Source organism: Cynocephalus volans, chromosome 2 (genome assembly GCF_027409185.1).
Source record: "Cynocephalus volans isolate mCynVol1 chromosome 2, mCynVol1.pri, whole genome shotgun sequence".
In the NCBI taxonomy this organism is placed as follows: domain Eukaryota; kingdom Metazoa; phylum Chordata; class Mammalia; order Dermoptera; family Cynocephalidae; genus Cynocephalus; species Cynocephalus volans.
Window position 1 is genome coordinate 68,498,700 of NC_084461.1, and position 25,243 is coordinate 68,523,942.

The following is a 25,243-nucleotide window of genomic DNA, read 5'->3' on the forward strand; positions in this document are numbered from 1 at the left end:
CATTTTGATCTGTTAGGTCTGTTTTGACTGGCTAATACCTCACTTGGTGAAATATTTTGAATAGTATTCCTGGAAACCATGTACCATCAATTAAGAAGACCTCAGTTTCTTTGTTAAAGGATGCACACAACTTTCTTTTTAAAACTATTAAGACTTCCTTTGCACTTTTCTTACTTATATGATAAAATTGTGGCAGTCATCATTAAGTAAACTCTTAGTAAAGGACGTGTGAAATGATGATGATGCAAATTCTGTATCATTGAAGGATAACAAATGTAAGCTGAAAGTTAATGTTTACATAAAGTAGAGTTAGCCAAACAATGTTGATGGTTTCTTTTTTAAGTGCAGTGTGTGCTATTCTATATGGAGCTATAGTAGAACAAGGTCTCAATGACTAACTGTGTACTTTTCTCTCAAGTTATGCAGACATTTTGATTGAGAGGGAAGTGCTAATGCAGAAGTACATTCATCTAGTTCAGATCGTAGAAACAGAAAAAATTGCAGCTAATCAACTCCGACATCAACTTGAAGATCAAGACACAGAAATCGAAAGGCTTAAATCAGAGGTATTTCCCAGTCGATAGATTCCTTCTCACTGTTTCACATTGACTGTCATCTCTTCATGATTACCTAAGGCCTATTCTGCCATCCACACGTACAGTCGGGCTTTTGACCTACACATAAATCTAATGTCCACATGGGGATTAGGTAAGTCTGATACTTGCTACAGGAACATGTCAGAATAATGCGCTATTTTTATTTTTATTTTTTATTTTTTGGCTATTTGTGCTCCTGATGTTCTTCATTAGATCAGAAATTCAGGAATTGACTATAATATTTAACTATTTTCAGATTGACTCTTATGGTAACTATAATTTTGAATCTGTCATGGATTCGATTAAGTCCAAAGTGATAACTAAGGAAGGACCAGAAGTGAATTCAGAAACACTGTTTTCTGAAGCTGGAATTCCTGCCTCCTATCTCCTTCCCCTCTTCTCAGAATGAGAACGTCTCAGGCCCTGCACCCCCAGCTAGTGAGGTTTGCTACCAACTGACAGCAGAGGTGGCCAAGGAGCCACAGCCGTGGCCCGGGTCCTCCCTCTCTCCCAGCTCTCGGTCTGTGTAGAGAAACCTGAGTGTACCTTTCCCCGCCATCCTGTTGCTCCTCCTGGGAAGCGAGCAAGAACGGAAGAATAAAGACGAATGTTGAGAATGAAATTTCTCCTTCTTTGTGACCAGAGGTGCACTCACGTCTTCTTAGATTCAAGCAAGGGACTAGGATAGAATGAAACCTCCTACTAATTGTGTCCTCGTTGACAGAAACAGCTCAGGCTGCTCAGCTCTGGCAACTTTCTTGTCATTTTTACTGACATCAGACAGCATTTTCCTTTCCATGTCCTCACACCTTCCTCTAAGACACACTCTGAGTGCTGTGGGGGGTCCCCCCCTGCTCTCTGTGTCCATCACCCTCAGTGTGCAGAGCATGGTACAAGCTGGTTCTGACTGGGCTGTGCCAGCTTCTCTGGTGCTGATGAGCTGCAGACTGTGCTCACCCTATCATTAGAGTTGTTAACTTCCCAATTTGACCCTGATATCTGGTATAATGAAAACAAGAGAAAACTTAACAAACCTGCATTTTAAAAGACTGTATCAGGCACTGTAATTTAAAACAAAATTATTGTGTTCTTTCTTTGCCACAGTAAGCTAGAGCAGATGCTTGTCTGCTCAGTGAAAAAGGTTGGTATTTACTCCATGAGAGAAATTTAGCACCAAGTGATGTTCCCCAATATTTATTTATGTGTGCTTATCTGTCTTCCCTATGTTCTATTTTAGTCTGAATATAGATTGCAGCTAGAAACTGTCAGTAGCAGGTATGTCTTCTGTGGCTGCTTGACAGGAGCCATAATTTATTTCCTACCCCTTTTATTTTTCCACTTTCCTGCCAGAAAATGGCAGAGGAGTGTATTTGGTATTGGATACGAAATATAAAGACAGGTCAGAGGGGGCAATTACGATCTCTTCACTTTTTAAGTGTATGCCTGTTAGTAAATCTATGTAAGTTTTTATGCTTGTTAGAGCCCACATATGAGTGGTAGTTGGTGAATTGTATTGCTGTGCATAGTCGAGAGGCCACCCAGTCTTGGATTGACCCTCACAGGTCATAGAACTGAGCTGGAGTTATAAAGAGATAGCAGGTTGTTTCAATCCTTTTTACCTTGACTGAGGAATCCTCTTAGCTGACTTGGACCAACCCCAGGGCTCTGAGGTTCCCTTTGCAGTTACCAACTTCCCAAGTTGATCTGTAAGTCTGCTGTACCATGTGTAGTTGGAAGGCCACAGGCTGATTATGGGAAAAAAGAGCTTTGAGCTTAGTGTCGTGGCATTTGGAGACTACAAGGTATTGTGGGCAACTACCTTCAGGAAGGTGGTCAACATGTCACTGAGCTCCTGAGGAGGCCTTGGCCTGGCCACCACTGGTGGTCAGGGCTGAGTTTGGGGCTAACATTTCTCCTAACCCAGAACCCAGTTTACATTTTCCACAGTCATTTCTTGTAAGCCCTTTTGTTAGTAAACCTGCATCAAAAGTGAATGTTTCCTTTGGTGCTCAGTGGACAACTTCTGTAGGCAGAACTTACTGTGTTGTGGCTATAATCTAATATTTCCCAAATCCTGAAATGGACCGATTTTGTGTTATAGATTATTGCTCTTAATAAAACGAAGGAACGAATGCGACCTTACCAAAGCAACCAGGAAGATGAGGATCCAGACATCAAGAAGATTAAAAAGGTAGGACACTGGAGGTTTCTGGCTTTGTGGAACCATGGCAACCAGTTGTCTGTTCTGTGGAGATGTCTTTGCCACCTGGCCTTGAGCTGGGAATAGCCTGATGTTTCTGTGCTAATGTCTCCTAGATTTCCACTTCAGAGTGATCCAGATGTGGCTATTCTGGAGAATTTCACCTTTCTTTCCAGTTCTGAAATCCCCTTCTGAACTGTCTAGGAAGGATGCCAAAACCAGACATTAACACAGTAGTGTTCTCTAGTTGGGTTGATTGTTAATTAAGTGCTGTTGAACCTCCTGACTGTGTGCTGCTTTCATATTTTGGGAGAATATTTTTTAAACTACATCTTAAAAATGTTTCTTTCAGCTTTAGTCTTTAATGCTATTTAGGGAAGGTTTTTTTTTGTTCATGTGGGAAGATAGCGTAAATCAATACATCTGTTCAGATTTCTGTTTTATTATTGTTTTTTTTCTCGTTTAGCATCCACATAATCTGCAGATCTTTCCATCTTACTGTCATTTATAATTGCACAACTTTTGCAATAAACCAGACACTGGCACTCTCTCTGGTCCACTGCGTTTGGTTTGTGTCGTCTAAGTTTTGATTCCATGATCTTAATTGTCCTGTGTAAAGCACTTACTCAGCTTTGTTAGTATTATGCTTTTGCTTCACATTTAAATAACTTTTCCTTGGATACACATCTTCAAATCTTCCCTTGTTAATTTTTTCTTATTTCTGTTTCTATGCCAAATAATTATTCCCCTTTAGCTGTAACAAAACTTTAATTAAATATTGCTCAGAATTTGAAATAAAAATGACTCTTAGGACTAAGTTGAATGTTTTCAGCTTTTAAGAAATAAAAACGTAAAATAATACCATTCTTTTCTTAGAATTTAAAATTTTTAATTTGAATCTAGTTTATGTTATTTTGTTGCAAGTTTAATTCTTTTAATAGTATGCAGTTGCATGTAAACAAAGATATTAATAAAATCCAATTTTGAGTTCTGTTGTAGAAGCTGGTCTATTAGTAAATAAATGAACCAGATATTGCTCAGCAGGCAGCCCCTGCCCAAGTAAATAAAAAGGTTTTGTTTAACACAAGATTCAATTAAGTCGATTTTTGAAAATACTTCTAAGTGGGAGAATAATGATGAAATAATTTTTACTTTTCTTTACCTTCCTGTTTCTTAATAGAAGTAATTTTTGAGCTTGTTAAATAGGTTTTGAAATTAATAAATAGGTTTTGAAATTAACTGTATTGTTCTTTAAGTTCCAAATCAAAATAATGTCTGTGTGGAAAGGAGTGTTTACAAATGAATCACTTCTCTATTCTGATCTTGGCAATATCAATGTAATTTTTTTTTACTTCAAGAGAACAAAACTTGAAATTGGTTATAATTCACAGAAATTTTCCATTAGATTTCCCCAGATAATATGCATATAATTTCCCTACATAATTTTATTAAAATGTGTTTAATTTTTATTGTAAGGTACAGCAGCTTTAACGCCTGTATGAAAATTGATCGTATGGTGACAGCATTAGTAGCTAAATGAGAGAATTTTAAACATTGCAAAAGAAGTTTAGTTGTTTAAATACATAATAATTTAGGTTATATGGGTGGAAATAGTATGGAAAAAATAAAAACTGTAAGTATGTGTTAAATAGATAACAAGGATACTAAAAAAGATATGGTAGGGATTTAATGCTTTCAACTATATGTGAATTTGCAACCTGCTTTGTTGCTGAACCTGCCACATCTAAAGTGGCAAACCTAATTAGTTATCATGTAATTTTTTTATATTTAGAAAGAATTTCATATTTTTGGCCAATTATTTTATAGATGAGGAAACAGAGGACCAGAGTTCAAGGTCACCCAGCTGGCTAGTGGCAGAGCCTTTGAGTTAAGGTTTATGGTATATGACCATCTGCTCAGTTCCCGGCATTTACCTGGACACTTAAAAGATGCTCAGTAAATGTTTCTTGATTGGCTAAAACTCACAGGCCAGTGCTCTTTCTCAGCTTTGCCTGTCATTTTTCAAATCATATCTAGGGAGTTCAGATCAATTTTAGAGGCTATCGTTTATTGTTTCCTACAAAATTGTTTTTTAATTATATTTCATGTTCTTTTTCACAAAACAATCACTGCTGCAAATAGTTAATGTGCATTTTGCCCATGTGGCTTGGTCCTTACAGTTAAAGAAAAGCAGGTAAAAAATATTGACTCTGGTTGCATCTTTCCTAGCTGTGTGACTTACCATGAAATTTAGTTTGCTAAAATTATTATATTTATTTTATTTATTTTTTTTATTTTATTTTTTTTCGTGACCGGCGCTCAGCCAGGGAGTGCACCGGTCATTCCTATATAGGATCCGAACCCGCGGCGGGAGCGTCGCCGCGCTGCTAGCGCAGCACGCTACCGAGTGTGCCACGGGCTCAGCAGGAAGGGGTTGGATAAGCTGATTTCTAACACTTATTTTTTAAGCTGAAAAACAAAACAAAATTTAACAACAAAAAATCCATAACCTGATTTAAAACGGGCAAAAGGACTTGAATAGACCTTTGCCCAAAGATGATATACAAATAGCCAACAAGCATATGAAAAGATGCTCAGGGCCGAGCCTGTGGCGCACTCGGGAGAGTGCGACGCTGGGAGCGCAGCGACGCTCCCGCCGCGGGTTCGGATCCTACATAGGAATGGCCGGTGCACTCACTGGCTGAGTGCCGGTCACAAAAAAGACAAAAAAAGAAAAGATGCTCAACATCACTAATCATCAGAGAAAAGCAAATCAAAACCACAGTGAGAAATGACCTCATACCCATTAGGATAGCTAATATGAAAAAAACAAAAAATCGCAAGTGTCGGCAAGGATGTGGAGAAATGTGAACCCTTGTGCACTGTTGATGGGATTGCAACCTCTATGCAAAACAGTATGGCATTTCCTCAAAAAATTAAAAATAGAACTTCCATGTGATCCAGCAGAACTGAAAACAAGATCAAGATCTTGAAGAGATATTTGTACACCTGTGTTCATAGCAGCATTATTCACAATAGCCAAGAGGTGGAAGCAACCAGTATGTCCAGACAGATGAATAGATAATAAACAAAATGTGTTTTATACACGCAATGGAATATTATTCATCTTTAAAAAGTAATGAAATCTTGGCATATGCCACAACAGGGATGACCCTTGAGGGCATTATATTAAGTGAAATAAGCCACTCACAGAAAAACAAACACTGTATGATTCCACTTATATGATGTATCTAAAGTAGTCAAATTCACAAAAACATGAAGTAGAATGGTGGTTACCAGGGTCTGATGGAAGGGGTAAATGGGTAAACGTTGTTTAACGGGTATAGAGTTTCAGTTGTGCGAGATAAGAACATTCTGGCGATCTGTTGCACAATACTGTGAATATACTCAACGCTACTGAACTGTGCACTTAAAAACTGTTAAGATGGTAAACTTCATGTTATGGATTTGTTACCACAATTTTTAAAAATAAAAAAAATAGGGTTCTGTATTGTTAAAGAATAAACCTTCAATTTATTTCTTTCTTGAAATGTTAATAATTAAATATATAACATTATATTTTGGAGTCCATATAGATAGGCCTAAAGAGGATAAGCTTATGGAGGAACTTTGTGAACCTGAGGGGAAAAAAATTATTTTGTAAGGTTTTTTTTTTTTTTTTTTTTTTTTTTTTTTGCTGCCCTTTGGAAAAAGCCTGCCATTATTTATTCTCCTGGTGGAGTCACTAGTGCACCAATGGAAGAGCCGTGTACTGTATGGTACGAGATGGACAGTCACGGGCTCACGCAAGCCAGTCTCACACCTTCCTGAGATTCCTCTTTGTTTTTGTTTTGTTCTGTTTTGTAGGTTCAGAGCTTCATGAGAGGATGGTTGTGTAGAAGGAAATGGAAGACCATTGTGCAGGATTACATTTGTTCTCCTCACGCTGAAAGTATGAGGAAGAGAAACCAGATTGTGTTCACCATGGTGGAGGCAGAGTCCGAGTATGTTCACCAGCTCTGCATCCTGGTGAACGGCTTCCTCCGGCCCCTGCGAATGGCAGCCAGCTCCAAGAAGCCCCCCATCAGCCATGACGATGTCAGCAGTATTTTTCTCAACAGGTTTGTCTTTGCATAAATCAGAGTCATGTGAAAAATTCATTTGTATTTTTTAAACGAATTTTTACTTACTCTTAAAATAGGGCTCATAAATTTATTTTTATGGGTTTATGATATTGACAGTAAGAAAACTATCATCTATGTTTCATGATTAGTCCAGATTTGCTTATCTTTATCTTGAATCTTGGCATCTAATTTTCTCAGTTTTTCTTCTCTTTTTGATATATGTTTTCTTGTCATTGTATGGCAGTGTTTGCATGGGGAAGATAATTTCCCTCATAAACTGAGGAAAATGGAGATTAATGGATTTTTACATGTAATATATGCAGAAATATGTTAGGAAGAGAAAAAAAAAAAGAGAGAGAGAGAGAGAGACGGCCTGAGAATCCCTGGTGTATTTATCCATTTATTCACTCAGTAAATATCTATAGTATCCTTATTGCTGAGGAATCATCAGTGAACAAAGCAGAAAATCCCTGCCTTCACAGAACTTGAATTTTGATATGGGAAGAGAGACAATGAATAGTGAATAAGTGAAATATATATGTGTATTAGTCTGTTTCTGTTGCTTATAACAAAATACTTGGAACTGAGTGACATATAAAGAAAATGAAATTTATTACTTACAGTTTCTGAGGCTGGGAAGTCCAAAGTCCATCTGGTGGTGATGACAGTGACTCAGGGGTCTTACGTTGCAAGATGGTGGAAGCAGAGAGAGCAGAAAGAGAGAGAAAGACAGACTCTCTTCTTCTTTTAAAGCCCTCGGTACCATGCCCCTGACCACCATTTTTAATCCATTCACTACTGCATGTTCCTACAACCCAGTCACCTCTTTAAGGCTCCACCTTTCAATTACCATAATAGGATTTCCCACCCTCTTAACAGTCACAGTGGGGGACAGGTTTCTAATACCTAAAACTTGGTGGACACAATTCAAGCTTCAGGGAGTTTTGGGGGGACATAATTCAATCCACTGTAATATGTATATATTATATGGTGATCAGTCCTGTGGAGAAAAATAAAGAAGGGAAGGGGGAAAAGGGCTGCTTTTCTGGAGTACTTGGGTGTTTTACTTAAAATTTTAGCTATTTATTGATTTTTGAGTAGATAATACATTCACATGGTTCAAAAGTCAAAATACCATGAAAACATCAAACACCGGTTAGAAGTTGTTCTCTCACCCTGTCTCTGTTCACCCCATTCTTTCCATACATAACCATTTTATTAGTTTCTTATACATTCCCCCAGTGTTTCTCATTTATTTCTAAGCAAATAGAGTCTTCTTTCCCCTCTTCTTACACAGAAGGTGATGTACTTTCACATATGCTTGAGTTTTTCACTTAACAATATGTCCTGGAGATCGTTCCATATTGATAACTAAAGAGCATTCTTTTTTTTTTTTTTTAAATCACCACATGGTATTAGAGTCTGTGAATCTATTATAGTTTTTTTTTATATATAGCCAGTCTTCAGAAAAATTTCAAAGAGAAGTTAACATTTGAGCAAAGACTTGAAGTTGGTGCAGACACAAGCCATGTGGCTTCCTGGGGGAAGGGTGATGTAGGCAGAGGGGACTGCCAGTGCAAAGGCGAGAGGCTGGAGCATGACTGGCCTACCAGCTTGAGGGCTTTGCTCTAAATGAGATGGGGAGATGTGGGTAGAGTTTTGAGCAGAGAAATGGCATGATATGACTTATGTTTTGAAAGGCTCACTCTGGCTTCTCTTTTGAGAATAAACTGAGAGAGATTAATTTGGTGACTATAAACCAGGTGAGAAATGAAAGGCCTGTGGGTGACTCTTTCTATAATCCAAGCAAGAGATGATGATGATAGAGGCAGTGATAAATAGTTGTATTCTGGGTGTATTTTTAAGATAGAGCCAGTGGGATTTGTTCATGTGGGTTTTGAGAGAAAGCAAAAGGTAGGATTCCAATGTTTTTGGCCTGAATGACTAGAAGGACAGTGTTGCTAATTGCTAAGTGGTGAAGACTGAGGCAAGAACAGGTTTAGGGGGGAAGATGAAGAATTTTGTCTTAGATCTGTTGAGAGGAGATGCTATTTGCCATCCAAGTAGAGACATCAAGTGAGCAGGGATTGGATATTAGTCTTGAGTTCAGGGGAGGGTTCTGGGCTGGAGATATAAATTTGGGAGCCCAATAGCATGGCTGCTAGTTGGAATGAGATTATCAAGGGCGTGAGTACATATGGATAAGAAAAGAGGAACAAGTATTAAGCCCTGGCATATTTCAACATTTAGAGGTTAGGGAGATGAAGAGGAGCCAGCAAAGAAGGATGAAGAGGATGAGTTCAAGTTGTAGATTGAAAACCAGAAGAGTGAGCTGTCCTGGAAACTAAGGCAAGAGAGAATGAACGACTATGTCAAAAAGGTCAAGTAAAACAATAAATGACAATTGGCCATGGTTTTAACAACTTGGAGCTTATTGGTAACTTGGATGAGGGACCAAATCCTGCCTGGAGGGGGACCAGGAAAGAATGGGGGAGAGGATAGAAATTGGAGAGGGTGGGTATAGAAAACTCTTTCAAGGAGGGTTGCTGTAAAGAACAGCAGAGAAACAAGGTGGTGCCTAGAGGTAAATAAAGAGAGAAAAATAATGATGTGTAGGGGAGAGAGGGGAGAATTGCTGGAGCAGTAAACTTGCATAGGCAAAAGTGAGTAGAATGTGGAGCACAAGTCAAGAGATTGGCATTAGATGGGAGTGTGCACAGTGAAGGGAGAACAGCTGACAGTGTGGATGGGAGAGGAAGTGTCTGAGCTGAATAAGACAGAATGTGTGAAATAGAGATCGAGTAGAGCAGGGGAGTCAATGGATTAGGGAAATGTATAATTGCTGAGCAGCACTAAGAGTCCATGTTAGCTTATTAACTTAGAGCTCATGACTTTACAGTGAGACCAGTCAGGATGGTGGCATGTTTTTTCTTTAGCCACTTTTAGCTGCTTAGATGCAGGTGCAGAGTGGGTGGAGAGTTGGCTTAACCAGGATTGTGTTGTGTGTGGCTAATACAATGAAGCGGGAAAAGAATAAGGGAGTTAAAGTTGTATGCAAGGAAGATATTATAACAATGAGTCAAGGAATCTAAACTGTGCAGCAGGAAATGCTGGTGCGAGGGAGTTCTGGTCAATGAAAAGGTGATAGGTTCAGTGGAATTAGGTGCTGGTGTGAAAGGATTTTTGCAGTCAAGTTTCTAAAGGCAGTGAACTGAAAGATTAGGAGATGGTTGGTAAGAGAATGGTGTGCTTGAAACTGAGACAGGGAAGGGATGCTGTTAATGACAATGACAAGGTTTTAGAGTACAATCTACAAGGTCTAGAGTGTTGACTGGGGTTAAGAAGAGTGACTAAGGGTCTGTAGATGACCGACAAAAGGAAGAGTGATGGATGGATAGTCTGATACCATGAGATTAAAAGCTAGGCTTTTTTGTTGAGAGGAAGGAGGGAGATTTCTCCACATTGTATGGCAATGGCTCTACTCAATGTGTGAGACATCCTGAGGGGTAGCTCTTGATCCCCAGGCAATACAGCTAGCACTTTGGTGATATGTTAGTCACCAGATGTACAATTTTGACCATTTTGATGGCAGTAATGGGTTTGTGAACTGTATTCTCTGACAGTGATACCAGCAGAACCACACGTTGGTTTCAGATTGTTTCTGGTGATTTGCTTCCATTGGATTGCTTGATCTGAAACATTAAAGGCCAGATTTGTCATATTGCTTAAATTCGGAGTCAAGATGTTGTGCCTCCTTTTGGAAGGTGGGGCTGTAAGCTCTTCACACAGACTAGGTTTACCACATCTGGTCCTAGATGAAGGTGTGAAGAAATATGTTTTTAAAGGTGAGGTTTAAGGGTGTTTGTTGTGATTCCCTTTCTTTGTCTTTGAAATTGAAGCTGTAGGCAGGTCAATTATTTTGGTTTCAACACAGGATTTTATACTTAAGAAAAAGTAATCTACCTATTTTTAATTTTTAAAATTTAAAAAATTTTTTTATTTTGACTTTTCAATATACATTATAGTTGATTTTCATGACCCTTTACCCATTCCTCTTTCCCTGATGATTATTTATTATTATTATTATTATTATTATTATTTTTAAATTGACACAAGATAATTGCACATATTTATGGGGTACAGAGTTATGTTTCAATACATGTATACAATGTGTGATGTCTATCTACTTATATACAGAATTGCTTCATCTGTTTTCTAACCATCTAGGTATGAAAATACAGAGGTAGATATATCAATTAGTTTTCAGTGCAGGACAAAGAAATTCCTTTCTGAGTGGAGAGAATTTGCTGCCTACAGAATCTGTTGAAAGGGCTGAAGGAGTAAAATCAGGGAGCTGTCCCTGGACTGCTGAGTTTAGGGGCACAGCACCATAAATGTGATCCAGAAGTTAGGAAACTACTGCCACTGCTGTTGCTGCCACAACTGCCTCTCAGGCCCATGAAGCCAGTCCCTAGAGACCAGAATGCTGAGGCTGGGTGCTGAATTGCCCCTAAAACTTAATTCACATTCTAATGACTGACTTTTAGCAACAGAAAGATGGGCTCTACTCCTGCCTTCCATGTCTTACCAAGTGCATCTATTGGTGGAACTGAATTTACGTCCAGAACTGTAGCTGCAAGGGAGTCCAGAAATGTAGTTTTAACTCTTCATCCTCACCTCCTAGAAGAAGGATGGAATGCAGATTGAAAGATTAATCTATAATACCTACCGAACTAGATTTGGTTGAAATCCTTGAACAACAAACACGACTTAGTTAAAAGTTCTGTAAAACAAAATCAAATTTCACTCTTCAAGCAGCATCCATTTTACTTCATGCCCCATTTGGAAATAGTAATGACTTCTCCTTGATGTTTATTATAATGGAATTTGACTTATAACAAAGAAAGGTATCTCACTGATATGGATAGTTCTGATTGTGTGAATGTGTTAGTTCAGAAAAGGCTTCAAAGTCTCATTGCTGTAGGTTAATTTTAATGAAGAGAAAGCAAAATAATTTTGACTTTGCTAACTACCCTTTTTGTCCCTTTTGGGAATTTAGATCCATAATTTATGCATAGTCCTCATTTTAGTATCTCTGTGTAGGCTGCACTCTTTCCAGAAGATTCTTTCACATTTTGTCTTGAGTATCTTAGGAGTGGCTTTTGTAGAGTTCTGTCAAAATTTTTGATATAGATTTTTTTCTCCCTCTCTCCTGTCAAAATTCATTTTAGTGGAAGAGAGACCTTTCTCTGAGTTATCTAGAATCAAATAGGAAAAGAGAAAGGACCATACCTTTAATTTTCAGATTATCAGTTGAAGTGCTGCATTCTAACAGCAGAAGTCTCACTTATAAATTGATAAAGAGGGTTATATGACAATGATTTGGTGCTTCCTGTCCTCCAATATGTGAAGCTTACCACAGAGCTTTCTTTGGGTTTTTGAGGTTGTCTGAATTGTTTTATGATGGAGTATAATCTGTGCGCGAGTATACACTTTGGAAGCCCTAAGAGACATGTGTATCACATATATATGAAGGTTCTGAAGACTCAGTAGACTTCTTTAACAAAATAAGTACTTTACAGTGACGAAATTATATTATTTTTTCATTTTTTATAGTGAAACAATCATGTTTCTTCATGAAATATTTCATCAAGGACTAAAGGCAAGGATAGCAAACTGGCCTACTTTAATTTTAGGTAAGTGAATTCTTGGAAGACTTAAGATTTTGTCTTAGAACGGCTTCAATTAGAGTAAAATAACTTCTACGTTATTCAGCCTAAGCTGTCTGGATTTCCCTGTTGACCTGTGAGCCTCCTCAGCCACAGGGAATCTGTTTCATAGCCCTTTGAGTTCTTTGGGCTCTGTCTCAGCAGTTTTGTTTTGACTCTTTCCCTTGGCCTGTCATAGTTCATGTGGGGCTGGAGTCAAGTTTAGGCATCAGGACCAGGGCCCATGTGAGTGTGACACCTGGTGCTGGGAGCCACTCTTTGCTATTCCCATTACGTGTAGATAATTGTTCAAGCACCAAGGTCCACAGCCATGCCTACTTCTTTTTTCCAGCTGATCTGTTTGATATTTTGCTTCCCATGCTGAACATTTATCAAGAATTTGTGCGTAATCACCAGTACAGCCTCCAAGTTCTTGCCAATTGTAAGCAAAACAGAGATTTTGACAAACTCTTAAAACAGTACGAAGCCAACCCTGCCTGTGAGGGAAGGATGCTGGAAACGTTCTTGACTTATCCAATGTTTCAGGTAAGTCACTTGGGGTGCATTTTATGTCATTGGTTCCAGCTCAATGTCACTGATACCTACTGTGACCAGAACGAGATGTGTGAGTATGCCCTGTGAAGGACTGTGGCACAGATGCATCATCTGTAGTTTTCTTGAACTTGACCCTGAGATGAACAAATATTATGCCACACGTTCTCTCTTGGTCTAGTCTATGTAAGAAAACCGGACATTTTGAAGCAAATGATTCAGGAACGATTTTTTTGAAAATCAGCACAATTTTCTCCTTACAGAAAGATTCCACACAGACCTCTTTCAGAGAGTCTCCTCCTCCAGCATGTTTAAAAATATTATCAGGTTTACAGAAATAGGATTCTGTGCAAATGTTCCAGTTTATGCTGGTTGCGTAAAAGGTTCTTGGGGTCTGCAGTGACTGCCGGGAAGCTCTGTTTTCCATTCCATGCTCCTGCCCTGTCATGATTCCTCTTAAGTTTCCCTTGGCTGGAGCTCTGGAGAACAAAAGGAAAACCTCCCTAGTCACAAAGGCTGTGGAGACTTAGGAACCAGAAGGCACTGGCTGGACCTGGGGACTCTTGGCACATAGTGAAGTTGCCACAACGAGGCTGGGCCTTGTTCTGATGTTCACTTTTTTGGGACTAGAGCAACCCAAGGGATCAAGTGCATTCTTTCCAGCATCTGGGGCTTTACCATTAAGAGCTGTGTAGTGAGAACCACAGAAGCCAAATTGTGTACCAGATCTCCTATTCTTTTGAAAAGTGTCAAATCTGTTCTTTTGGAAAGGCATCGAGTGTTCCCGTTGTGGAATTTATGGGGCTTCTGGCCAGGCCTCCAAATTGTCATGTGGTAAACCGATTCTGATAATCATGTGTGTTATGGTTACTGTGGAGCTGTGGAGCCCTTTGTCCTCCTGAACAGGCTTCTCTGACCCCAGCTAATCATTTTGTAGCCTCAGAAAAAAATGTGGCTGTGGTTCATAATTGTGTGTCTTAAAGTTTGTCAGCACCGCTCAAAATACTGGAAGTCACTGTAGAAGTTTAGTAAGATTTTTAAAAACCAAAAGGATGCATTTGAAACCACTTAAGTACAGTGTAACTTTATAATGTTATTGTTTTTTCCATGGAACTGAATTGTTTGAACTCTTTGCCTCTCTGAGGAAATATTCCACAAAAAAATTTTCAAACATGTTTTTTACTACATACATACTTGAAATTTAAGATTTTATTCACCGTGTAACTAATATATTTTATATATTGTAAAGTTCTTTTGAGATTTTATTTAAATTTTTGGCAATTGCCTCTAGCTTATGTTTTAATACCCCAGATGATTGTATCTGTTCAGCAGTCTCAAGTTAGGTGACTCTACAAAGGTAGAGCTGTGAAAGACACACAGAACATTCAGAGAGAGAGACTTAGCTCCCTTTTGGACAGCCTGCTAAGGTGTTTCCAAGTGCTACTTAGCTCACTCTTGGTTTGATTCTCTTGATGTTTTAAATGTGAGAACTGCACTTGGACTGTAAACGAGGTGTCCAAATGCAACTGAATGTAGGGTCTTGGAAGGTCTTTGGATTTCTTAAAAATACTGGGATATTATCCACCAACCTTCTCCCCCAACCTCCGCATCTCCTGGAGTTTAAGCCCAATAGCAATGACTAAGCATTTTGATTGACCCCAAGGAATTGCCATAACATTAGAAAGAGCATTGGTCTGGGAATCTTTAGGAGACCTGATGTCTCACTCCCCTGTTCAGTCACAGCATTGGGGAGAATAATTGAACTAATCTAAATCTCCATTTTTTAATCTCTAAATTGTGACAGTTGAGTTTTAGTTATCTCCAAACGCTCTAGCTCTGACTCTGTGATCCCAGGGGGATTAGCCTGGTGTGACCGTTTGGGTTGGGTGACTAATGTGGTGTTTGTTGTAAGGATCCTGGTGTTAGTCTAGGGCCCTCCCCGCCCAAGCCTGTGGTAACTTTAACCCTAGAACTGAGTTGGAGGGTCAACTGTTGAAGTTCCTTGGCGTCCTCAAGACCAGGGCAACCAGTTTGTGAGAACTGTTGCTCTGGGAGAAGCCTCACACTTAAAGAATTTAGCCAGAATTGGTCCAACTGCAAGAAATGAGCAAACTGAGAATACTAAATTGTCTTCATTTGCTTTGCCATGGCTATTTTGAATAGACCAAGAGGAGAAATCATTAAAGTTTGCTGCCCAGAGGCCTTGTGCTCTTTGGTGTTTCTCCTCTGTCGTCTTCACTTGGCGTTTTCTCTAGGAGTAAACATTTGAAGCATATGGGGGGAAATTGCCCTTTCTAGAAGCTTGGAGGTTTTTTCTTACTAGGTTTGTCCTATCCTTCTTACTCCCTTGTGGCCCTTTCATTAATGATGTGAAGTAGTCACGAAGGCAGTTTCTCCCTGAGAACATCTGGGCTGTATCTACTCCCTCTGTGCACACTGTATCAGCAGTGGTACTTCCACGCTTCCGCCTTGCTCCTGTGTAGGGCTGACCACCTCACGATGAGGCCAGGGCACAATACTTTTTCAGCTGTAGAGCAGCAATGGAAGAGGTGACCCTAGTTCATATTACCAAGGGGCTTCTGACCCAGACTTCTTCTTAAGCCTAGATATGGGGACAGAGGTTGGTGCAGGGGCAAAGGGAGGAGGAGAGGTGATTGGAAACTTTTAGCCTGTGTATATGCAGAAGAGAGAAGGCGATTGTATTCTGCCTCCTTCTGCGCCCTTTGTTGCGTAAGTCAATTGCTGCTGTTATTGAGCTATGTTGTACTGTGGAATCATGGAGGAATTGTAGTATTTAGAAGGTACAGTGAAATTATCCCCAATTGAACTATCAGACCAGTAAGTCCAAGTCTTACCAAGAAATTTGTTATGGAAAATAAATGTAGTCATTAACATAATTTTTATTTAGCAAAGCCAGTGACTTGGCTGGTTCTATTTCAGTTGGCTTCAGCTGCTCATCTATTCATGTGGATATTTACGTGTTAAAAGTCCACAGATAAGCCCATTCTGCTCCTGGAAAGAACAGAGCTGTTAGATGTTCTCCAGAAACTAGCCACTTGCTGCTCTATCCTGCTATTTACTGTAATTGGAGAGCCAGCTAATTAATGTCTATAAGGTGATAAGTATTTGTTCCGTAGCTGAAAGCAGAATGATTTATTTAAAAGTTACTATGATTCTTGGTTTTATTGAGAAGAGATTCATGATCAGCTCTTGAGTGTACAGTTGAGCTCTTCAGAGGGCCATCCACTTCTCTGCAGGACTTCCTTTGCCTGCTTTTTGGCAGTTTTTAGCACTTGTTTGTTCTCCTGCCAGAAAGTGGAAATGGCCAGTTACTGAATTAAAATCTGCCTACTTGAATCTTAGCTCTTTAAAATAGATTTAATTAATGGAGGAGGATCATGAAGCTATTGACTAAGCTTAGTTTCATGGGTTTTCAGTGCATTAGAAGTAGTCAGGCTCTCCCACTCCTGCCACCTTTGTTATGAAAAATTGAGTACATGAGCTGTTGATTGCCTTGATTTTCTTGTGGAACTACTGACTTAGAAACAAACTTTTATTGGTCATGGGATTGTGCCAATGAAAGGGTTATTTGAAAGCACGTTTATCCCATGAGACTTCACCAAGTGGAACAGCCCTAAAGACTGTTTTAGTGAAGGTTATGGGATGAAGAGGCAGAAAACTTCCTCCATATATCCTACAGAGGGAGGGGTCTCCCATGTCCCACCCTCCTATGACTAAGGGGTCTATCTGTGCTTCCTGAAACCTTGACTTGGTGATGTTCCCTAGGATGTGATCCTAGAGTATGAGCTGCAGTTCAATGTCTGTGCTGATGGTGGTTGCTGTCTGTGCATAGTACATAAATGCCGGCATTCAATAAATATTAGTAAACAGCTCTGTGAAGACTACCACCAGCATGAGAGCAAAGGCAGATCCACAGACAGAGCCGCCAACCCCTCAGGACAGATGGAATGAGCTACACACAGGGCTTGGCAAGCTGTTTTACTTCCTTCATTCTCAAAGTTCCTTTCTAGTGCTGAGTCAGACCCTGCCCCACCCCCCTGCAAAAGAGACCCCCTGGGATTGGCTCTTAGGCGAGGCAGGTAGTGCACTGGTCAGAGCCGGGCTCATAGCTGGCTCTGACATTTACTGTGAGGCCACGTTGGGCAAGCCATCGAACCTCTTCGCACTTTACTTCCTTATATGTAAGACGGAGAAGTAAGCTTATGTTGCTGGAGGACTGCACGCATATGCAAAACCTAGAGCACCTGGTCTGACCCACAGTGGAAGTGTTATGGTAGTTGTTGTTCAACATGTTATTGTTTAAATTAAATCCACAGTCCTTACTTTTTAAAAATCTCTGTGGGGCTGGCTGGTTATCTCAGTCAGTTGGCTATAGCATGGTGTTATAACACCAAGGTCTAGGGTTTGGATCCCTGTACCAGCTAGCCACCGAAAAAAAAAAAAAAAAAAAAAGATAAAAATCTCTATGTTATGAGCCAGTAAAAAATAAGTATGTTAAATCACTATAACTTGGGTTAAATCTCTACTATAGCCTATTAAAACCTTCATATGGTTAGTGGACTTTCTGCCTTTGACAGAATTCTGATAGATTGTTCATAAACAAAAGTACAAATAAGTAATGTAATTAAACCATACTTTTTATAGCTAGGGAATGAATTGAGATAAAATAGGATCAGAAGGCACTAAGGGTGAACGTAACTTCTTCCAAGTTTTAATTCTTAAGCAGGTTTCCGTAGTGTAGTGGTTATCACGTTCGCCTCACAAGTTTTAATTCTTAAAGAGAACATAGAGTATGACTGTCAATTTTTAAAAAATTTTGTAAATGGACAAATGTATCTAAGATACAGACCTGTATGTCTTGATAATAGCTGTTTCTGTATCCCTATGAACCAGCTTTCAAAAACTATGATTCAAATATGTGTGATTATGTAAAAAAATGAAAGATACTATCAACAGTTTCTTTGTGCCATAATGCTTCATTTACTACTACCTTTTCTTGTGTTCTTGGTGAAATCTTTTTCTGGTGTGTGTCGAGTTTAAAGCGTAGTTCATTTTATATGTATTTCTTAGAAAAATTTATAAAACAATCAAAACTGTAAAAGTAGAGATGAGTTTCTCAAAGTGATGATGGCATGTAGAGAATGTCCCCATGTCACCCCTCACACCTCTTGCTCAAGTCAGCCTTTTTTTGCATCTAGATCCCCAGGTATATTATTACACTGCATGAGCTCCTGGCTCACACGCCCCATGAGCATGTGGAGAGGAAAAGTCTGGAGTTTGCTAAATCAAAGCTGGAGGAACTGTCCAGGTACGCAGAGAACTTATAACAAAGGCTTGGGCAAGTGAGTCTCTTGTGGAAACCTAATATATATGTTCCAAGGAACAAGGAGCAAAACACAAATCCAGCTTCTCAGATTCTACTTAAAGTTAAATGCTAGCTCGCAAGATGGTATAGAATCATCATTCATGTTCATTTTAACCAAGAAAAAAAAAATCTTTGAAACTGTTTTCATAGCATGTGAATTTATGTAACTGAGATTAAGTGTATTTTGGTTTGAGTTTGGAAATGTTCACATTTCTTTTAGCATAATACAAAAATGGCACATGCATTTTTGTATTCATATTTAGCAAGAGGCTAGAGAATGTACAGTTTGCATTTCTCAGTGACTTTTCATGGTTACAGGCACTTATTTACATCTGTGCTCCTTCAGCTTATATAGGATAAAGGTTGCTAATTTATTCCACCTCCAAGAAATGACATCCAAATTTCAATGAAGGGAGCTGTCCATAAAACAATATGTGCTTTCCTGCTCCATTTAAAAGCAAGCATTCCCAGCCTACTTATTGATCGCCGACCCACTAACCATTTAGAATCATCAAGCACATTGAGCTTGGTTTGGGTCATGACTTGTTGAAGCCTGGAGGTCCAGTCTGCTTCCCCTACAGCCCCAGTTAAATTGATACAAGTTCAAAACCGAGCTTCTCAGATGGAGCTCTTCTTTGCCTACCTGCCAGGGCAATAGCAAACCTCTCTACTGTGCTCCTGTCCGTGTTGTGTCTGGTAGGGTCATGCACGACGAAGTGAGCGACACTGAAAACATAAGGAAGAACCTCGCCATAGAAAGAATGATAGTGGAGGGTTGCGACATTTTGCTGGACACCAGCCAAACTTTCATCCGCCAAGGTAAGTCCTTGTTAACTGCACCCATGACCTATGGGATCTGTGCAACTGTCGCATTATCTCTGGCAGACCCAGGGAAGCATCTGGAGCAGGCCTGGCTTAGCTGTGTGATTGGTGCTGTTCATGCAGGACGCCCCCTGCCTTGACCCAGGCTGAGGCTGAGGCCCACCTTTGTGCTGTTTCTTTTCAGGGACCATGAAAAACAGCAGCACAATAATAGTAAAGCACGAATGGGACAGTAAATTACATTCTGACTGGACTCTCCTCCTCAGTGGACCAGACATCCTCTACAGCTCCAAGGAGGACAGGTCGGTCTGGCCGATTGGAGTGGCAGTGTCAGGTGGTGACGAAATCCAGGCCAAGGCCCAAGAGAAACTTGCGTTACTCAAAGCCCTTTCACATAAGACCAGGGACAATGTCCGAAGTGAAAACAGCTGCCTCTTGTTCCCATTTTTCATCAGCACTTGTAGATCAGCCCCACATGATGTAATTTGATCAGCTGGTAACTCCGGTTGCCAAATAAAATGTCTCCTGATCGACCCCTGCCACGTTTTGGTACATGATGAAGCTCTCATGTTTGTGGAGTGTCCTTTGGGAGCATCACCCAGTAAATTAAGCTTTTGAAGAGCTGAAGATATTTGTGCTGGAAATCGTGGAGAAGCCACAGCCTGACAGTGCATATTCCTCCTTGGCTCTTATTCCAAAGTGCAAGAAGCAAACCACATCCTAAGTTATTTTTAAGCGCTTGGGTATTCTTGGGAGATGATTCATGTGATTGATTTGGGACAATATATTGCACACACTTATAATTTTGAATTTGGTGGGGAGTGGAACATACATTTGGAACTCGAATTAATTGTTAAAGTAGTCTCTGTTTATAATGTGCCAATATCATTTGAAGATAATTGCATTGCCGTTACCTACCATAATGTGCTGCTTAATAGCTTTTTTTAACCTCATCAAACAAGACATTATTTGTGCTGTGCACATTAATTTTTGCACAGAATACTTTAAAAGTTTAACACATGCTATTCTATTTTCCGTTATTTATTTACAAGGAGAGAAACTACACATATGTTAAGGTTTTGGGGTGTATGTTAGGAAATGATTCCTTTTCTCATTTTTGACTTTAAAAATTCATTTTTCTTTACGTAATAGTGGAATATAATGCTGACAACATCAGGCTTCATAATTCCCCCTCTATTCCTCTGCATGGACTGTGTCCCCATATTGGCTTCCTGCTTGCCCAGCACTTGCTTGCTTCTGTGCCTTTACCTCTGCTGTCTCCAATCTGGGGACTGGGAATGCCTTATCCATCTCCTTCGTGCCTATTGAAGGTCTGCTTGTCCTATGAGGCTCAGATCAGATACATCTAAGGAGGCTTTTAACATTTCCTCCTTATTCTTCCCTTCTCTTCAGTTAGAATAGATTTACCTTCCTCTTTGTTTCCAAGGCACTTTGCTCCTGGCACATGTATTCATCCTCTTGTGCATAGGAACTTTTCTGCATGCCTGTCTCTCCCAGCAATTGTAAGCGATGAGGGGCAGCATTTGTGAATTCTGTCTGCCTCGCCTTGTCTAGCACGATACTTTCCATTACAGATACCTAAAAAATGGGCATTGAATTAAAGTGAATTGTTTGTTGAATTGCAATTATGATTGTAAGTTGTCTTACTTTGTGTTTTTCTTGTATTTGGAGTTCACTGAAAATGACTACTAACTGACTTGTGCTTTATAATACGTTTATATGGAAACAAAAGTTTCTATATGTAGCAAACAATTTCTGAAAAGACTCTTGATTGAAAGGTGTTATTACCTATAAACATTTCATATATTTCTAAAAACTTAGACTGTTTTGGTCTGAGTTTGTAAAACCTCCATGATGAAAAATGCTGGAAAGTCAAGTATATTGAATGTCATATTTTTTTCATTGCACTTGGAGAAAAAACAACCATGAACCACTTCTCCCTTTGATTCATGTCCATATATTATTTATCCCTTGTTATGTACCACATGTTTAAGGCACTTCTGTGACCTATTAGTATTTCTGAGATTATAATTGCATTGATATTGATATAAAGATTTACCTTTCTACATGTTTGATTTGGTTAGTCTGTTTAGGAATTATGCAATAAAAATGGTTTCTAAAAATCATATTTTAATCTGAAAGTAGAAAGCAATACAATTACAGCCAATTTGGAAATTTTGGATTGTTTTGCTTTGGTTGCTGCTATTATCACTTTTACTAAATACCCTTAATAGTCTTTAAGACCCATTGATGTGTTTTTAAAATTATTTTTCTTTAAAATTCTGAGGGGTTTTAATTTCTATGAGATGGACTACAATTTATCTCTAATGATGTGCTAGTATTTGTGTTTATTACTTTTATTGATGATATGAGGCATATTTCAGTGTGCACGCACATATGTGTGCACATGTGCACATGTGATTTTGACCTTATATGAATTTTTATTCTAAGAACTCAAGAAAATAAACTGTTCAGGTCATTTGAAAGGTCTCCTCAGAATAAGGGCATCAGTCACTCTTGAATGTTATTCGATGGGGATTTAGTGATTGAAATAACAGAAATGGATTCTTATTGTTGTCAGTGGATTCCAATTATTAGATAGTCTGCTGAGTAGGATGTAAAGGACTATATCATAGCAATGATCTAATATTGTCATTTATTTTTCAAAGTCTATTAAAAGTTTGTTGAATAAATGTGTAAGTGTCAGAGGCAGTAATAGGAAGACAGGATAACTGCATCACTGAAGGTCAAATCTTGTCTCCTGTACTTCTTTGCTGTGTGATATTGCACAGTTTACTTAACCTTTCTCTGCCTCTGTTTCCTCTCCTTAAATTGGAGTTAATAGTAGTATCTATCTTTTAGGATTGCTGTGAAGATTAAATGAGCTAGTGCTCACAAAAGCACTTAGAGAGGTTATGACATAAACTTGGAAAACCAAGGTCCCAGTTTTGGAATAAGTTTCTATTTTCAATAACATAAAAAATATATAAATATTTATTAGAAGATAAAGGCACTCTAAATTAATACTTTGTTCAAAACTCATTATGCATCATCAACATTGTCTTTGTGGAAATGTAAATCAGGAAAATTAAATAAAGGTGACTGAATACAGAATAAAATGCTTTGAGAATGAGACATGGACCTCTCTGGTAACTTAATCATTCACAGAGCCTAAATCATGTGCTTTTAATGTACCAGTGTTCTTTGAAATTGTAACATGGTATCTAGAAATACTTGTACCTTCTCAAATGCCTGACCCAATAAACTAGAAATTGCTCTTCATTTTTTTTTTCACTATTGAGTGGAATTAAGAATAAGGGCATTAGTCAATCTTGAATGCCTTTTGACGGGAACTTAGTGATTGAAACGACAGAAGTTTTGTTGTAAATTGACCCTAATTATTATTATTAGGATGCAAAGGACCAGGCCAGAGCAATGGTCTGATACTGAGGAATTACTAATTTAATACTAGTATTTTCTCTAATTCGTATTACCTAGAGAGGAATCTTTTCTTCCCTCACGGCTATGTTGAAACATTACGTCAAACATGAGATGAAATGTGAAAAAAAAAAAAAACAGCAACAACACTTAAATGCTTCTTCCAGATATGTTTATTTTACAAACCCAGCAATAGTGTTGCAATTTCTCACTTTCAATTCAGATGTATAGATTTCTGTGCATACCTCATGGACATAGTCTGCTACTCGAATATGAGGTGAACAGTTGCAGATTAAACATTTTAGTGTATGGTTGCTAAGGAAACATCTATTTTTTTACCTCCAAGTTGAAATGCACAGTAATTGCTAATCCATGAGCTGACAATGTATTCTGTCATTTCTGACTTAGAAAATCACTAAATTGCTAGAAACATTTACCAATGTATACATTATTATTGATTTTTCATAGCCTTTCTGAAAATGACTTCCAGATCCATTTGCCTGCCACGACATTTGTCTAAGCCCCAGTCTTTCCTTCAACCCTCACAAATCTGCCTGGATAACTCATGACTACCCAGGGCAAATGGAACTTCCTGTCTTTTCCCATCTGTTCCCTTTCCAAGTTTTAATTCTTCTGTTGCTAAATCCACTGCCATCCTGGCTATACCACTCACTTAAGTGTGACTAGGAGAGCTATTTAGTCTCAGGCCTCAGTTTTCTATCTGTGAAATGGGGAGGTTGAACCAGGTCCTCTGAACGGCCTTGTCTGGCTTTGGTTCCAGCCCCGCGGTTCCCATGAGTGCAAGTCTTTTGCTGTGGGACTTGCTCTTCTACTTTCCTAGCCTTTCTGCCTTCTCCTCCCCACATACCTCCTCTACTCTTTGGATGGAATTCCTTGCTGCCCAGGCTGCCTGCTCCCACCGCCCTTACCTCCTTCCCTCAGTCCCCCCTTGCCCATCCCTTCACTGGGTCAAGCCTTCTCCGGGCCCTTTGTTCCCCAGTCCCACACACTCCCACGAGGCTGCCTCCCTGCTATTCTTTAAGGCCCGGAATAGCTGCCTACCCTGTGTCTGTCCAGCAGCCTACCTAAACACTCACTGAAATAGATGGTGTGAGAGCCAGGCATGGAAACTCGGGTCTTTCACCACCCTACGAATCTTTTGATTTCTGTTAAAAAGTAAGTGCAATTTGGGCTGGCCGGTTAGCTCACTTAGGAGAGCATGGTTCTGATAACACCAAGGTCAAGGGTTTGGATCCCCTCACCAGCCAGCTGCAAAAAAAAAAAAAAAAAAGTAGATGCAATTTCATGTGTTAATGTGAACATATTGTGACTTCTAATCATAGGTTTATTGTCTTATGTATATATGCTCTTTATATAAAGGACTTCAGTGGGTTTTCCCCATTTATACAAGTTATCTTTGCTCATTAAAAAAATTAGGGAACCCAGAAAATCTAGGAAGAGGAAAATAAGGTTGCCTGCAATCTCATATCTTAGTGATGACCACTGTTAATATTTAATAGTTGAATATGCATTTATGAGAGACATATTGAGGCTCATATGGTTCTGTGTAAGGCTGCATTTGGGGCAGGCAGTGAATTAAACAAATATGAGAAATATTACTGGCTCAGGGCATTTCAGAAGTCATTGGTTCAAGTGTTAGCAAGAATCTTTTTTAAGTACTTTTTTGGTTCAATATTTAACTTAGATTGGAATTTTCCTTTCTAAGGAGGGGGAGGTTATTATTAGGGTGAAATTTAGAAATAGTCACAAGTCATCTCAGTATTATATAAAGTCTGTGCATAGCTTCTCACATTGAATGGAAGATAGTTTTACTCACAGAAGTGCTCTGGGTATAAATTTTATGTGGTTTATTTCCATTCAGATACCACAAAGAATTTTTATCACACATAATTTAAATGTAACTTGAAATAGCTGCCCTTTGAAAAATAGTCCTTAACTCAATTGCACTGAATTGTATAATTTATGTATTTTTATAATATACATGTATTGTACATTTTATTTTTTAAATACAAAGTGAACTATAGTAATATGATATTTATTTACCTTCAGTTCTTCAGGAAGAAAAAATTCTATTTGCTTTTTATTATATTATTATAATACTATATGTACTTATAATATTTATATATGTATATTATGCTATTAAGTAAATAAATTGATTAAGATAAAATCACTAAGTACAGATGGCAGAAGTGCCTCTTGCTTTGAATTCAGTTTGACCATCTTTCAAAGTTAGGATCTAGCTTAGAGATGAATAATCAATTCTAAAGAGATTCACAAAAATATTAGGAACAGTTTGGCCCTTAAAATCCAGTGCCTTGTTTCTTTTGCTCAGAGGGTAGGAGATTACTTGTTCTGATGGTGCATCAAATAAGTCC

At 38.8% G+C, this 25,243-nt stretch overlaps 1 protein-coding gene across 2 annotated transcripts in view; it reads left to right on the top strand.

Moving 5' to 3' along the window:
- RASGRF2 (Ras protein specific guanine nucleotide releasing factor 2) overlaps positions 1 to 25,243 on the top strand; it is a 249,645-nt gene that overhangs the window by 104,596 nt on the left and 119,806 nt on the right. For both annotated transcript variants that reach the window (XM_063083210.1, XM_063083216.1), the window contains exons 3-9: positions 419 to 566; positions 2,698 to 2,787; positions 6,664 to 6,917; positions 12,537 to 12,616; positions 12,981 to 13,174; positions 18,400 to 18,509; positions 19,267 to 19,385. In XM_063083210.1, coding sequence (XP_062939280.1) covers positions 419 to 566; positions 2,698 to 2,787; positions 6,664 to 6,917; positions 12,537 to 12,616; positions 12,981 to 13,174; positions 18,400 to 18,509; positions 19,267 to 19,385 — 995 coding nt within the window. The remainder of the gene's footprint in view (positions 1 to 418; positions 567 to 2,697; positions 2,788 to 6,663; positions 6,918 to 12,536; positions 12,617 to 12,980; positions 13,175 to 18,399; positions 18,510 to 19,266; positions 19,386 to 25,243) is intronic.